The following is a 15,026-nucleotide window of genomic DNA, read 5'->3' as shown; positions in this document are numbered from 1 at the left end:
TAAAATGCGGCGAGCTCCAAATTGCTCTTGGACTGTTGACTTCACTCCTTCATTCATATTTCCCTTTCATCCATGCCAGCTACCAAGCAAACAAACAAGACCGCATGGACCCAGTAGCTGAAGCTTTCTTCTGCCAGTCACTACAGGCAAACATCCAATCACTTCAGCCAAACAAAGCTTAGCAATGCTAATTGTTGGGAAGACACAAACATGGTGCGATCAGAAAATGCTGCATGGTTATATGACCCAGTTAGCCTGTTTTATTATGCCCTTTAGCAGGACATTTAATCCTACAGAAAAAGAGGTAATGCCCAAAGGGATTGGATTGAAATATGTTTTCAACAGTTAATGCTCACATCGCAAGTCTTTTTCACTCCATCTTTATCTCTCCCATTCCTTCTGTCACCATAAAACTTTTCCAGATTGCTTGTGCCGTCTTCGCCGCCCTGCTCCATTTCTTCTTCCTGGCAGCGTTCACATGGATGTTCCTGGAGGGCGTGCAGCTCTACATCATGCTGGTGGAGGTGTTCGAAAGCGAGCACTCGCGCCGCCGCTACTTCTATCTTGTGGGCTACGGCGTTCCCGCGTTAATTGTGGCAGTTTCAGCTGCAGTGGACTACAGGAGTTATGGCACTGACCAAGTGTGAGTACATTACACTCCCTAATCTGTCTGGATGCTGCAGGGAGACTGTCTTTCCTTTCTGCATGCTGTAGTCGAAGGACCTCATGCTGGGAGCTTTTTTTTTTTTTAATATATATATAATTTCTTTCCAAAAATGATTTATTCAACATTCATTTTGCCTGAGTAGAATTTAAACCAATCCATCACCACGGAGTACATGGACAGCTTCTTCGAAAAGTGCATTTGTCTACTTAACCAACAAATCATTTTAAAGAAGTATTTCATATGAAAGGACAACTCAGCCAATTTGACACATCAAGATCACTTTAGTAGTCATGCAGAGTCCTACTGCTCCTGATAAAAGGACTGTGTAACTGGAAAATGGGTCTAATGAAAATTGCATGATGGGTAGCGTGGACCCAGATATGTTGTATTTTTGGACATAATTTTAATCCATTACTTTTCCAATCTGTTCTGTAAGATTTTAACTGTTGCATTAGATGTTTGCTGATAAGAAATTGACCTCTGTTCTACCAGCCTCTCTATAGCGTTACAATGGCTTTTAAAGGTGCTTTTCAAATACATATACTCTACTTAGGGAGCATTTCGAGCGTCAGTAACGTGCACGAGCATACTTAACAACATATGGACTTGAGATGTGGATCAACTGCTAACACCATCGTAACTAGCCTGCTCCAGCAACCAGCATGTAGTCATCTGTGTGTTTTCTGCCTGAAATGAAACCAGCTCAGCGGCCATCTTTCTGCACAGAAAGAAGGAATGTAACACAGTCAGAGTTTTTGGACAGTGTAGAATCTGGGGATTTAGCTGACACCCTGATCTGGTGAGGTTAAGTGGGGAGAAACAAAAGAAGCGTAACCTCATCTTTCCGTGTGTGCCTACACACAGAGACACACTGCTAACAACTTGACAACTATTTGTGTTGGTTTGAAGCGCTTTAACAATGTTGCAGACGACGCTCCAATTGCTCTCGCTCATCATCAACTTTTAATGAAGCAGAACGGTTACTCAAGCTGCGTACATTTCCCTGCTGCTGAATTGACATTGTTTTGACAGAGAAAAATGCTAACTTAAGGAGATAGTATTGCGGGATGAATGTCAGTCTATTGTGGTTATTGTCTTCAGCTCTTTAGGAGGCACAAATTACAGCGTGGGGATGGAGAAATTTAGAGGTGGGAGGGGAGAAGGGGAGCAGCAAAGACTGGCTTTTTGTGTTTCCTACAGAAGCCCAGTAGGATATCATTTCCCAGCCCTTTCCACTTTAATACAAAGTGGTCTATGAAGCAGTGTAATACCAAGCAGGAGCTCACCCTCCATTTCTCTCTGTTAATCTCAGACCCATCTGAAAATAATGAAGACCGGCATCAGCGGTTTGCTTCCGAGATGTTTATCACATATGACACACACGCGCACGCACACACACACACACACACACACACACACACACACACACACACACACACACACAGAGGCATATAACCGGTAGACAGTGCATTTGTAGATTGGCGGCGCAATAGTTCTTGGTGATGGATGAGGTGATAGCTGCCACCGCCTGAGCCTTGCCATCATGTGAATAATTAAAGGCTGCCACCGGTGGAACAATTATACACAGCCATTGAAGGATGAGGGAAGGGACATGGCGTGACAACGTGGTGAATAGCAGAAAGTGGGTGGGGGCACGTAGTCTTGCTGCAAATTGATTTGAGGGACGGCGGGCACGTTATCACGGGTGGCCTTATTTTGAGCCGAAATATCCAACAAGTTGAGGTGAAAAGTGACCCGCGGTGGAATAGATGAATGAGGCCATGTCCCGTGACTCATAGTAATTGAGCGTATAAAACCAGGTAGCAGCAGCCTTAAGGTCGGCCAGCTCGTGAAGTCACCTGTTCAATGTCTGAAATCAAGTAATCTGCAGTCCCAGGAAAGTACAGTTGGATATCCATTTGGTCGCAGTAATTACTATGACTTTGCCCTTGAGCAAGCCACTGTACACACCTTTAGTCGAGCGAGGCTGCCTAGTTGCCAACAAAACAAGTGCGCGATTCAGTGTAATTCCTCCAGTTTAATGAAAGAAATACATCAGCCATCAGCAGACTCAGGAGGTGGAATAGCGTTCTGGTTTCGGTAATTTTGTTGCTGTTTCAGTACAATATACGAAGGTACATTTAAAGGTCAGCTGTTGAATTTCCTTTAAACAAATAGTTGTTTACATTCACCAAAACATTCGAGCGGGTCCTCGAGGGCCAACGAACATGTTGAACGCGTTTCCATCTATTTTGACATCAGCTAACAGCAGATTGTTGTGGACTGGTTCTAATTGGGTAAACTTCTTAACAGTGTTTGTTGATAAAGCTAGAATTACATGCTGGGGGGTGACTTTATTGGGGAGGGGGCATTTCAATTATGTTACAATGGATTGTTTTATTTTTTTTAAATTACAAACAAATATGCTACAGTGGCGTGAGACTGAGTTTTTGTGGAGGCTATATAGAACTGGAAAGTAAGGGATCTATCCTCTTTTAAATCTAATGTAAATGGAGCTTGCAACTAGTTTTCAGTAGTCAAGAAAATTAATAAATGGAATTTTTTTCTCTTTGGTGTGGAGATACAAATAAAGCCTGCTTTTCAAAAACATCAACAGTTCACAGGATACCTTTTAATCAATATTGCAAAATGACATAGAAGTCTTAAAAGACATATGCGTCAGGATTTGAGCTGCTGGTTACTTGCCAAGCCCAAATATTTCACTCACTTGATCACTATCAAACCAATGAAATGGTTTCTTCCAAGGATGTCCTTTGAGATTTAGTTACCTTTGGTCAAAGCACAGCCTGCGGAAGCTCACTGCAGATCATGTTAAAGTTTTTATTTCTTACGATAGGAATAATGCAAAAAAGTTGCACAGCAACTAAATCCGCTCTAGAAGCCAATTGCAACCATGACTCGAGTGGAGAATGGGAGGTAGAGGAGGCATGGGGGGGGACAGCCAACAGCTCCTGCCGCCCACCATGTCTTTAAATCTTTCTATGATCTGAAGAAGTAGAAGGCAAAAAAAGGAACAATAGAACCTTCAGCATAATTTATAACAGCAACGTTCGGAGCGAGTGCTTTGATGAGCTGCCAGAGCTCTGTGCATGTTCCTCAGCTTTTGTTTGCGCTTGTTCGCGTCTTTGTGCGCCCATATGTGTTTTTCAGCGTTGCCTCCTCTCATCCATTGATATCAGTGAGGGGGAGACGTATCGAGTCGCTGTAGCTGCAAAGGAACAGTCAATTTTTGTCCTGTCACTTCTTACACAGTATTCTCTCTTGTTTGTCTGCCAGCTCTTTGCAGACAAAAAGTGAAACATGTACAAACTTGTCCATGGCAGTTGAGGTTTTTATCCAGAATGTTCAAGTTGGTGGTTATATTCTTGTGAATAATGAAGATGCCTCCTCTCGTTTCTCCTCCACGGCAATGGGACTAAAATAGCAATCATCATATCATGGCTCATTGTATGGTTCTATTCTACTCTCATTGTTTTGTATTAGTATCAGACTGCTGTAAGTTTTTTGCAGACAAAAAAACTGTTATATTTTAAAGCATACTTCTTTGCACCATCAGTCTTTAAAGCCCAGTCGTATGTTCCTTTAAGGTGCCTCATACATTTCAGTTTACTTGAAAACGCAAATGAATTACAGTTATTCTCTGCCACTTCCATTTTCCCTCCCTGCCAGCCTGACTGACAATGCGGCTCTATGGACTGTAATTTTCCAGTGGCCAAAAATGGAGGCGTGTATCTGCTGCAGTAGCGGAGATTAAAAGATTAATAATTCAACAAAAGGCCATGAATCAATTTTTTTTTTTTCCTTTTTCTTTTTCTTTTGCTATTTCAAAGGAGCCCTGTCACCTTCTGCCATCCTTGTTGCTTCGGGTCTGTACTTCATTTAGCCACTGAGAAGAATTGACTATCTGCAGTGTTTTGGGGTCAGGAGAGCGCATTATTTCATTATTGACATAATTACAGCAGTCCAACGAGAACTGTGTGTGGCTACTCAAGGCCAATTCAGTTCCTTGGGAGTGATACAGTTAGAATTGTGATTGAATTTGGAACTAATTCAATCACCCATAAATTTATCATCTATGGTTATAATTTACCACCTTGCCCCAACAAATTTGTTGGGGCAAGGTGGTACATTCGATTATTGTTTAATGTAGGGCGCACATTGCCTCTATAAAAAACAGATTTTTTTTTTCTGTGAAAAGTCATCATTGTTTTTGTCATTGACACTGAAAGCCCTCTTGTCCTCCAAATTCTTACCAGTGCTCATAATTTTTCAAGCCCCTTTCTGCGATCTGTGTTTTGAAGTTTCGGTCCCTCTGTTTCTGTCTTGATGTATGTCCTCTGAGCAGGAATATAAAGCTGTAACCTCGAATATTTCTCTCCCTGTCTCTCTTTTCTCTCTCCATTCGTGTTGACCATCCTCTCTCTTACTTAACGTCTTCCTCTCTTCTCACTCTATCTCTGTCATGCAGTTGCTGGCTTCGCCTGGACACCTACTTTATTTGGAGTTTCATCGGACCAGCAACCTTGATAATTATGGTAAGCGTGTTCCACCCCCCCGTCTGCTCATTAACCCTACTTAGCCTGCGGGTCGTTGCTTAAATGGTCCGCCGAGATCCCTTTTTCCTGCTCCCATCCTCCCTCTTTTCTCTGCCCTGTTGAGCATATATGCCACCGGCGGGCGCGGAGATGTCCAGAAAAATGAATGAGGGGTGTAGAGAAAGTATTGCAGTTTGTCACCCTGCTGCAGTCAGCGGCTGAAACAATTTTTGGGTGGTGAGGTGGTGGGGTGGGGGGGGGGGGGGCAGTGTGGGGTTGGGGGATTGAGAGACAGCAAAAGAGAATGAACTCTGCTCAGTATGCAGTGTTAGAGTAATCCGCACTGCGATTATGATTGATTCTGCTCCCTTTCAACTTGTACTATGCTACCTTTTTCTATCTCCTCCTCACAGGCGGACATAGACAGGCACACACACACACACACACACATTATGCAAGGAGGGCACACACACTTGAGGCATCTTTCCCAACTAGGACACCCCGAATTTCCGAATATAATTTGTTGATTCAGCCGCTTTAAATCTGATGTCAGACTGCTGCTCATTTAAGTATTTCACTAAATGCCAGCCTGTGAAGATTACCACACCCCCAGAGACGTTTTTCCCAATTCTCCAAGACACCAGTCAGCCCTCACAACACATAAGTCGTATGAACGAACAAAGACAATGAAAAAAAGTGACAATATGTTCATCCAATAGGATTATTTACTTCAAAAAAACCCAAGTTGTCCTTTTTCCAACAATTTTTAATACATCTCTCTCTTGCTCAGCCACAATCCAGTTTCCTAATCCATTCATAATACACTTTCACACTCCAGTTTTGACGTAATCGGTCCCGAAGCATCTCTTATGACTCACTCCTTTCCCTTTTAGATTTGCAAAAGAACAAGCATCCACGCTGGAAAGGCTGGATCTCAGCTCCAACCCTACCCTACCCTTGGCCATTTTAAGCATTTTCCTTCACACTCACCTCATACTTGGTAAATGACACATGTGACAAGTGGAGGGAAACTAACTAATTGCTGTCATTTTTGAGGAGTCATTCTGAAAAGGCACCTCCTCATGCCTGGACCAGATTTGAGTCATTTTCTGCTTTTATGATTACAGACTTGCAGGGGAAAAGAAAATAATGAGATACACCAGATTGGTTCTGTTAGTACGAGATGTTTTTTTTTTTTTTTCTCTCTCTCTTTTTGATATCCAGCAGTCACACATAAGTCCTTTTTTTTTTTTTTTCTTGCTAATTACAGTGGGTTTGGCAAACGGTGTGAGTTCAACTCGCTGAGATGTACTCGACTCATCTTCTGTTTGTTTTTAAGTTTTATTTCTTGTTCTTACTTCCATAAAAGAAATACCAAGCATACAGCAACAAAAACGTTAACGTTAAAGGCTGGCACTGCTTTTGATATTGCTTGTGAAAGAGCAGGGAATGTGATGCTTTTCACTAAAGGCTGCGAGTTTTTCAAGCAATTTTGCAAAAACATTTCAACCAATGCCACGTGTTTTTTTTTTTTGTTTTTTTGTTTTTTTTGTGTTTTTCTTTCTCTTTTTCTCCCAGATGTAATAACTGTAAAAGAAAGCAGCAGTGTGTCAGTTATTCCCTTTGGTTGCCTTAACGTGTGAATATGATGAGACAAGTGTGAATAAGTCAGAGAAAAAGGCTTGCTCAAACAAGTATGCAGCTGTCCTGTTCCTCTCTGTCGTGTTTAGTCCGTTGTACCACCATAGTGGTTTCACAGGATTTTGCGCTCTGTTTGGCAAAGTGGGAAACCAAGTCCGGCTACAGCATCCTAGCCTTGTGCTACAAAGTGCTCTGATTTAAAATGAATGGAGCCGAAACAGGAAACACACAAGCTTCATTCCTGTCACTCTCTCCTTCCATCTCTGTCCATCACGCTCTCTCTCTCTCCCTCAGCTCAACGTAATCTTCCTGGGCATCGCGCTTTACAAGATGTTCCATCACACTGCCATCTTGAAACCAGACTCCGGTTGCCTGGACAACATCAAGTAAGAGCACTGAGATCACCCAGTTCTGTATTAATACTGTCCAGAAATAGCTCTCTTTGTGGAATTTAGTTACAGATGGGAAGAATATTTCACTGTGACTGTGATGGGTTTGCCTCCAATGCTCTCTGACATCAGAATTGCTCTCAGTTTGAGCTGACTTTTCCCTCCTGCTTCCTTTAGTTTAGTAAAACTTGCAACTTTTGGATGATAGTCTGTATTCTAACTGGTGATCCAAAGTAATTTGTGTCATCTTGACTCCCCGCTTTGATATTTTGAAACCTCATTAAAAGCACTTAAGGTTGTGAGCGCCCAAGCCAAGGTCCTGTGATCTGAGCCTGCAAGGTAAGCGCCTCCGATTATGCTGAAAGGTTATCTCAGACAGGTCTAAAATGGACCGGGGTTTTCTGTTGTCTCCATCATTATCTCAAAAACAACGTTGTCTGCACACGAAAAGGCCAAGAGACAATCTTACAGCCCTGACCTGGTTTTATCTTGGTGTCAACATGGCACTGATGAATATTCATCTAATTTTTGTGTTTGATGCCTGTTGTCTGTATATCTGCCCATGCCTGGCTGCTTTCAGATAATGTGGGAGCTCAAGGGACAACAACAATAATAAAACTCAGATACAAACTTTTCCGGGCTGTTTACAGGTTTATTAGTAAAAGTTTTAATATCTTCCTATAAATACATTCTGACTGAAATTTGTAACTTCTTCATGTGACTGTCAACGTTTCAGAAAAGTTTAGCATCCTTGAATGTGGTGTAAATAATACAGACGTCTTTTGTTAAAGGTAAATGTTTTTGATTGTGCAAGATTTATTAACTTATAAAGCTGCAAAAACTTGTCTGTTTCCAGCTGTGGCATTGCAGTGTATTTGGCATCCTCCTCCTATCTCTGTTTTGGTCTCCACCGGTTGCTGAGGAATAACATGCATTTCACAAAAAAACAATAATCTTCCAGGTTGTAAAACCAAAACAATGAGTGAAAAGAGAGAGAGAAAAGTCAAATGCAGCGTTGGTTAGTAAACCTCAGTAGGTTGAGAGAGAGTGACACCTTTTGAATTAAAACTTGACACTTAGTAAATTCTTTTTTTTTTTTCTTTTTTTTAATCATAGCAATATAACTCCTGAAATAATGTTTCTTTTCATGTTCAGGAATAGTCAGTATTTCTGCACTGAGCTCACTGACAGCTTCTACTTTGTAGACAGGTTCAGCACTTCTAAACATTTAATTCAATAAAAAAGAAATTTAATTACATCCCTTTACCCTGTAGGATGACACAGCATACGCTCCAGCTACCTGGTGTCAAGGCAGAGTCGCTCTCCAGATGGTGGAAAGTTGTTTTGCTCCCTGTTTGCTGTGATGGATAAGGGTCTCTCCTCTGTTTTTGCTGTCTGCTTTGCTTTTTTTAAGCCACTCTGGACACATTAGTCTCCTTTATGGCTTGTGTTTTGACTGTTTTTTTGGTGTGTGTGTGTGTCATCACATCACCGGTTGTGTCTCAGCACAGTGGCCCCTGTCTGCCCTGCTCCTTTCAGCACAGTGATACACGCATAAAGGGATAATCTTCTTCGAGCGTGATGTGGCGCGCTTTAGCCACGCCATCTCAAACTGTACTGTACCACTGTGTGTTTTTTCCCTCACAGCAGGATGAGCCGGAGCCCAACCATTGTTTTTGAGCTCTGCTTTTGAGAGCAACAAAAGTGTGATCTGTTGACATGATAGACACCTGAAGAGGTCATGAAGGTCAATACATAGATCAGATTTTTTATTTTTTATTTTTTTGTCTGTCAAACGCACAATATTTGAGATCTTTGTTTTCGTTTGGTTTTTCTAGTTGCATCATTAGTAAGTTTAAAATTAGCAATGAACTCTTGAACAAGAGAAAAGAAAAATTACAATTCACTACTTCCAGGTGAATCTGCTTTGTAGGAAATCTAATTAGCTGACTAAACTAAAGTGACCTTAAAGTGAGGAGAGAAGAAATACAGTACAGAATAAAGTGCAGCTGAACTAGTTTGTTGGCGACAAATTATTTCATGAATTAAACTTCACATCTGCAGAATTTCATGAAATATTTGAATAAAGCGCATTTACCAAAAACTAGCAGGTTTGAAACTGTTGTTTTGCTACAACATGTGATGCTGCAGTGGCGTCATGTTAACATTAATAGCAGCGCAGATTAATTTATTGTTTCATATTTTTGTATTTTTAGTTTATACAGGTGCAGCCAGATATTCTATGACACTAGCCAAGATTCGAGGAAGAACTTTAAGCACAAATATAGTAAGAGATTTCTAAAATGCGAGTTTATTCTTCATCTTAATTATAGAGGCATCATTCTTTTCTATCTGACACCTTCAGGAATTAATAAAGTATTTCTAGTTCTGATTCTGATCGGCATGCTTTTTTAAAGGCGGTGATGATGAAGACCCCTTCTTTTTTTTTTTGCAATGTGAATACATGTTCATCCAGACTTTACACCTCCTGCAAAGGCTACGTGGTAAAAATCATTAATTGTCCTTTTTCTTTTTTTGCTTTTTCATCAGTCTACTGAAATAACTGGCTGTGTGTTTTGGTCCTGTTAGAAAATTGGAATCAATAGTATATATATAAACTGAAATTGGATCATAGCAAGTGTTGCCACAACCGTCAAGGTCAGTTTTAGTTGTGAAACATATGAATCTAAGTTTGGGTTTGCCTTTTTCTTTGGTTGGTGGATCAGTTTCAAAGAAAAAAAAAAAAAAAATTAAAAACATGGCACTCATGCCTAAACAATAGATTCTCAAACTGATAATTCTAATCTTTCAAAATTGTGCATGCTCATAGCAGCAAATCTCTGATATTCCATATCATGTCATAGTTCACTTGCAGAAATGTATTAAGTTGGTTTTGTAGCCTGTGTACTAACGTTTTTGTTTTTGTTAGCGCACTTTCATTCTCTTCGAGATCACAACTAAAAGAGCAGTTATGTCAGGAAAATATTGTGATGGGACACATAAAACAGCTTTAAAGTACCCCAAATTGTTTGGTAACAGTTGTGTCAAGGTTGACAGTGACAATTTTCATTAGTTGACTACTGTATAATTTGTCAAACTTTTCGAAGATTATTTATTTTATTTGTATTTTGCTCATCTTTCATGCCGCAAGATACAGTGTGTGGTGCGCTCTGCAGAAAAATATTGACTGCCCGAGTTCTCAGTGCAATATGATTTATAACACTGGCCTTCCATAATGCACCAAACAACTGACTTCTTGACCCCAAGGCTTACTGGCTTCAAAGCGGTCTGCAGTGTTTCAGATCACCATTGGAAAATGCTATGAAACTGTGCGCCTTTTGTCAGGGCTCATTCATCTGACAGTTTTTTTCCAAGACGAAAACCCATTACTCAACACCCAACTGCGCAGACATTCATAAAAGTAACCAGAGCGTTGTCGGCTAAACGATACAGCTTAGATGAACCCATCGCCACATCCCCAACAGGCAGTGGAAGCAACAAAATAAAAGGCGCCGTTCCATTTTTAGCTTGGATTAAAATAAAATTTATCGGATCCTTATGCCATGATAGCTGATCTCTTCAAAATCATCGTCTCAGCTTTCTCCAGCGTTTTTTGTCGAGTCATCAGGGTGAACTGGTTTGATGATTGTGATAGTGGGTGCTAATTAAGTCACTTTTGCTAAGTTTAATGAGGTGTATCTCCTTTTGTCTCATCTTTTAGCTCTTTGGTTTCCCTTTATGTTTTGATGTCACGTTTTCTGTTCAGATTTCATCATTCTGCCTTGTTTTAATATGAATGTTTCATCTCTCTTCCACTGTGTATCTCTTTCTCCCTCCCTGCATTTCTTCTTTTGATTAGCACTGGCATCCTGCCTTTTTATCTTATGCTGTGTTTATCTTTAACATCTTTCTGTTTTTTATCTTTCATGTGTGTGCTTTTTTTTTTTCTTCCCCTCCCTCTTCATTTTAGCTACCGTTATTATGATGGATGTGTTATTGTAGAATGGCACTGGTAAGATGTAACATTTCTCAATAGAGCGTGAATAGAATAGAATTAATAATGTGTTTGATGTGCACCCCCCACCCCATTCACCCATATTGGCCTGTGATTCATGGATTACAACATGACTTTTGAAATCGATGTGACATTGAATACCAATACTTGTTCCTAAATGCACGATGTAGAAAACATTTTTCAAGGAAGATATCAATTTTATCTTGCATCGCTCCATCCTCATGCAGATAAGAAACTTCAACTAAAATGTGCTAACGAGGAAGATGTCAAAGATTAAAAAAATAAAAAAATAATGTCTCCACCAACATCGAAAACATTGCACAAGTGATGCCTTAAACATGTTGAGCTGATTAGCATTTTTAGCATACCTTTGCTTAAATAATTAACACCCCGTCGGGCTGATCACAGCCACCTTTCCACCCAGAGGCAGCCTATAAAGTGACAGATTTAAAATAAGTTGAATTGACCCGTTGCAATCTCGTTACATAAATGATCTGTGACATTGCAATGAATGGCACCTCGGCAAATTAAGTCATTTTGAAGGAAATTGCTGGTAATTTGATGCCACAGTCTGAAATAGTTCACTCACTAAAATCTTCTTTTACATTGCTGCTCGATGATGAACCCACAAACAAGAAAAAGCTTTTTCCTCAGTTATTTTTTTTTTTTTCCCCATTTCTGCTTCAGACATCTAGAGGAGCTCTGCTGCAGCCCTTGGGCATAGATATTATATCCATATACTGCACAGAAATTTAGATGCATGTGTGTTGTGACAAGTCGAGGTTAATTGCTGAAAACTGCCTCGATCCGTGCTGCAATTGACATGGAAAATGTGCTCGAAATATTTAATTCTAATCTTCATCAACTGTTTCCCACAATATGACAGAATCAGTTGAGCGATATATCCTATCACCGTCTTTGAGGGGTGCGTCAGTTGTGGCAGGATGAAACTGAAATGCACCCTCTTCATTTGGAAGTGAGCTGTGATGCTTTTCAGTGGCTGTTCTGCTGTCTCAGAAGTTTCTGCCTTCGGGCTGCTTCCATGCAGCCCTCAAATTCTTCCTCGCATTGTGATCTGATAACTCCAGATGAAGATAAGCCGTGCGCGATATGAGTCGTAGCCTCTTCATATCCTGTCCTCTCAGATACATTTCTTATGACCCTTTGTGTCTTTATCATCCGCCATCCCTCGCGCTAAACTGCAACTAGTTAGAGGACAGTATTTTGTTCTCTTTGTTCCCACACTGCTTGTGTTTCTGTGTCCACTCCGGGGGCAATCGCCTTGATGAATTACCTCTCCCACCAGGTCATTAAGACAGCCCTGGGAAAGTTATGTTTAATGGTTGCCCTGGTGAATTCATAAATCATTTATTTTTGCCGCACACCTGGCCCATTTATAACATTTTAAATTCGAAGGTCTGCCAACATTTATGATGGGAGCTAGATATTTCCGTGAACTGAGATAATTATGGCTAGCACCTGTAAATCACTAACAAATCCATTCCCAAAATGGATGAATGGCTGACCTTAATGTTTGGATGTGGATGCTGTGAATGTTCCTTTAATCTCTAGTGCCAAAAAAAGCCATTTTCCCTCTCTGTGTTTTGTTTCCCCCTTAATGTCTAAATTTGCACATTGTATTTTTGGCCACGCATTTTGGATTATAACTCTCCGTCTCTTTGTAATGTGATCTTGATTCATTTCTTCTTTTGTCATGTTGCTCAGCTATCAGGATTATGAACCTGAGATCAAGTAAGGCAAATTTGAAAGGGCCCCTTTTTCCTATAATACCATCTTTCATTTTCCTCCCACATATGAACAAACTAGGCCCCAAATCCATTTCGCTGCCTCTCCGAATCATTAACATCAGTTATTGTGGAGTGCTCAATCATGTTGAAGGCCGCATTAGTGTGCACGTAGCACTGCTGTTTTAAACATCCATGGCCTACACATCTGACAAGCAAGATTACTTTTAAATGGCACCTGTATCTTCACACTGCACTCCATAGAAATATTAGCACTGTATTGTAGACGCAGCACTCGCGTCTGTCAGAGATAGCTATATCATCTCTCTGTCGGCACCCAGTCCGTAGACATATTTTACACCCTCCCATTTATTCAGACCTTCAATATTGTGTATGTGAATCTGTAGTTTTATGGTCATCTGTTGCTTTTTAAATGGGCCGGAAAGAGTGCAAATAAGGAAAGGAACATATCAGTTAGAGACAGAATATAAAGATGATTAAATCTACTGTCATTTCTGAGGACTTCCTGTTCCCTCTTTGTTTGTTTTGTGCCATTCCTCCCTCTCGTAGAAAAGACCTTGATTTGTAACCACGGGCTAAATCTCACCATTTATGCCTTCCTGTTGAATCCAGTAGCAAAACACACCAAAGCTGTGACTTTAAAATCAGCCAGATGAGGATTAGAACGACTGTGTCAAACGGAAGTGGGACAGAATATCAGTATGTTTCATTATCTTCCAGATCATGGGTGATTGGGGCCATTGCCCTGTTATGTCTGCTGGGCCTGACCTGGGCCTTTGGTCTGATGTATGTGAATGAGAGCACAGTGGTCATGGCCTACCTGTTCACCATCTTCAACTCCCTGCAAGGAATGTTCATCTTCATCTTCCACTGTGTCCTGCAGAAAAAGGTACGGCTCTGTTATCTATGCAGACGTTATACGTTGTAACATCAGCTGGACATATTATTACATTTATTTCATGCCTTGGTAAACCTGCTGGAAAGTGGGACGATGCCCAGAGATTTGTCTAATGGATAGACTGACTGTGCTGTGTCTTTGCCTTAATTTCATTTCATACAGGTACGTAAGGAGTATGGAAAATGCCTTCGTACTCATTGCTGCAGTGGGAAAAGTGTGGACAGCTCCATCGGCTCTGGAAAAGGCACCGCCTCTCGTGCTCCAGGACGTTACTCTACAGGTTCACAGGTGCCAGGATGCTTTTTGTGTCTATCCAAGTGCTTTCTTTGATTTATTTACCTGCATCAGTTCCTGAGGTGTTTCTTATTCAAGTAGGACAAACTGTTATCTTGTAATTTTCAAATACATCGCGTGGATACATGATCCAAAATAATAAACAGATCCTCACGGAACAAACGAGAGGAGATTTTAAAGGTGGCTCAACGAAGTGTAACAAATGTTCTTGTTTGATGATAGCAGTGATAACAGGAAAATGTAGTGCTTGTTGAGTTTAGCATTCTCTAAGTACATAAAGTCAGCCAGCAATTCATTTTACTGCAGCGGTTCTACGCTGCACTCTGGCACCAGAGCACAGACTCAATGACTCTTACTGCTGGCTCCATAATTGTAAGGACTTGGTTCATGCTCACAACGAATGCAGATCTGACTGCCTCTTCCAAGATATGTGGATTCTGGGCTGAAAGTGGTGGCAAGACTACTTGTAGAGTAAATTTGTCAATCGATTCCTCCCACATTTACAAGAAGTACGGGATGAATTGCCATGATACACTATAATCGAACATCACATCCATATTCCAAAGAGCGTAATTTCCTTCCAGTTTTCAATTATAAATAGTCCTCAGAGTCAAGCATACAGTGGCAACCCACGATACATGCTGGATTCTGCATTGAGATCAAAGCCTTTAATTATACACAGTGCTTCAACAAGATGGCTCTAACCTCATGCTCAGTTGCTTTCGACGAGTGAGACAGGAATGGAAACACTCACCAAGATGTGTTTGTTTATTGCTAACTCTGAGGCTGCTGAATGAATG

General features: G+C 40.8%; 1 protein-coding gene across 3 annotated transcripts in view; it reads left to right on the top strand.

Annotated features, from left to right (window-relative positions):
* Positions 1 to 15,026, top strand: part of LOC115058510 (adhesion G protein-coupled receptor L3) — a 189,255-nt gene that overhangs the window by 164,136 nt on the left and 10,093 nt on the right. For all 3 annotated transcript variants that reach the window (XM_029525850.1, XM_029525849.1, XM_029525851.1), the window contains 5 exons: positions 423 to 643; positions 5,157 to 5,223; positions 7,159 to 7,250; positions 13,755 to 13,923; positions 14,095 to 14,220. In XM_029525850.1, the coding sequence (XP_029381710.1) occupies positions 423 to 643; positions 5,157 to 5,223; positions 7,159 to 7,250; positions 13,755 to 13,923; positions 14,095 to 14,220 (675 nt within the window). The remainder of the gene's footprint in view (positions 1 to 422; positions 644 to 5,156; positions 5,224 to 7,158; positions 7,251 to 13,754; positions 13,924 to 14,094; positions 14,221 to 15,026) is intronic.

Source organism: Echeneis naucrates, chromosome 18 (assembly GCF_900963305.1).
Source record: "Echeneis naucrates chromosome 18, fEcheNa1.1, whole genome shotgun sequence".
Classification (NCBI taxonomy): domain Eukaryota; kingdom Metazoa; phylum Chordata; class Actinopteri; order Carangiformes; family Echeneidae; genus Echeneis; species Echeneis naucrates.
Note: the sequence above shows the minus strand (reverse complement) of the source record. Positions and strands in the feature narration are given on the sequence as shown.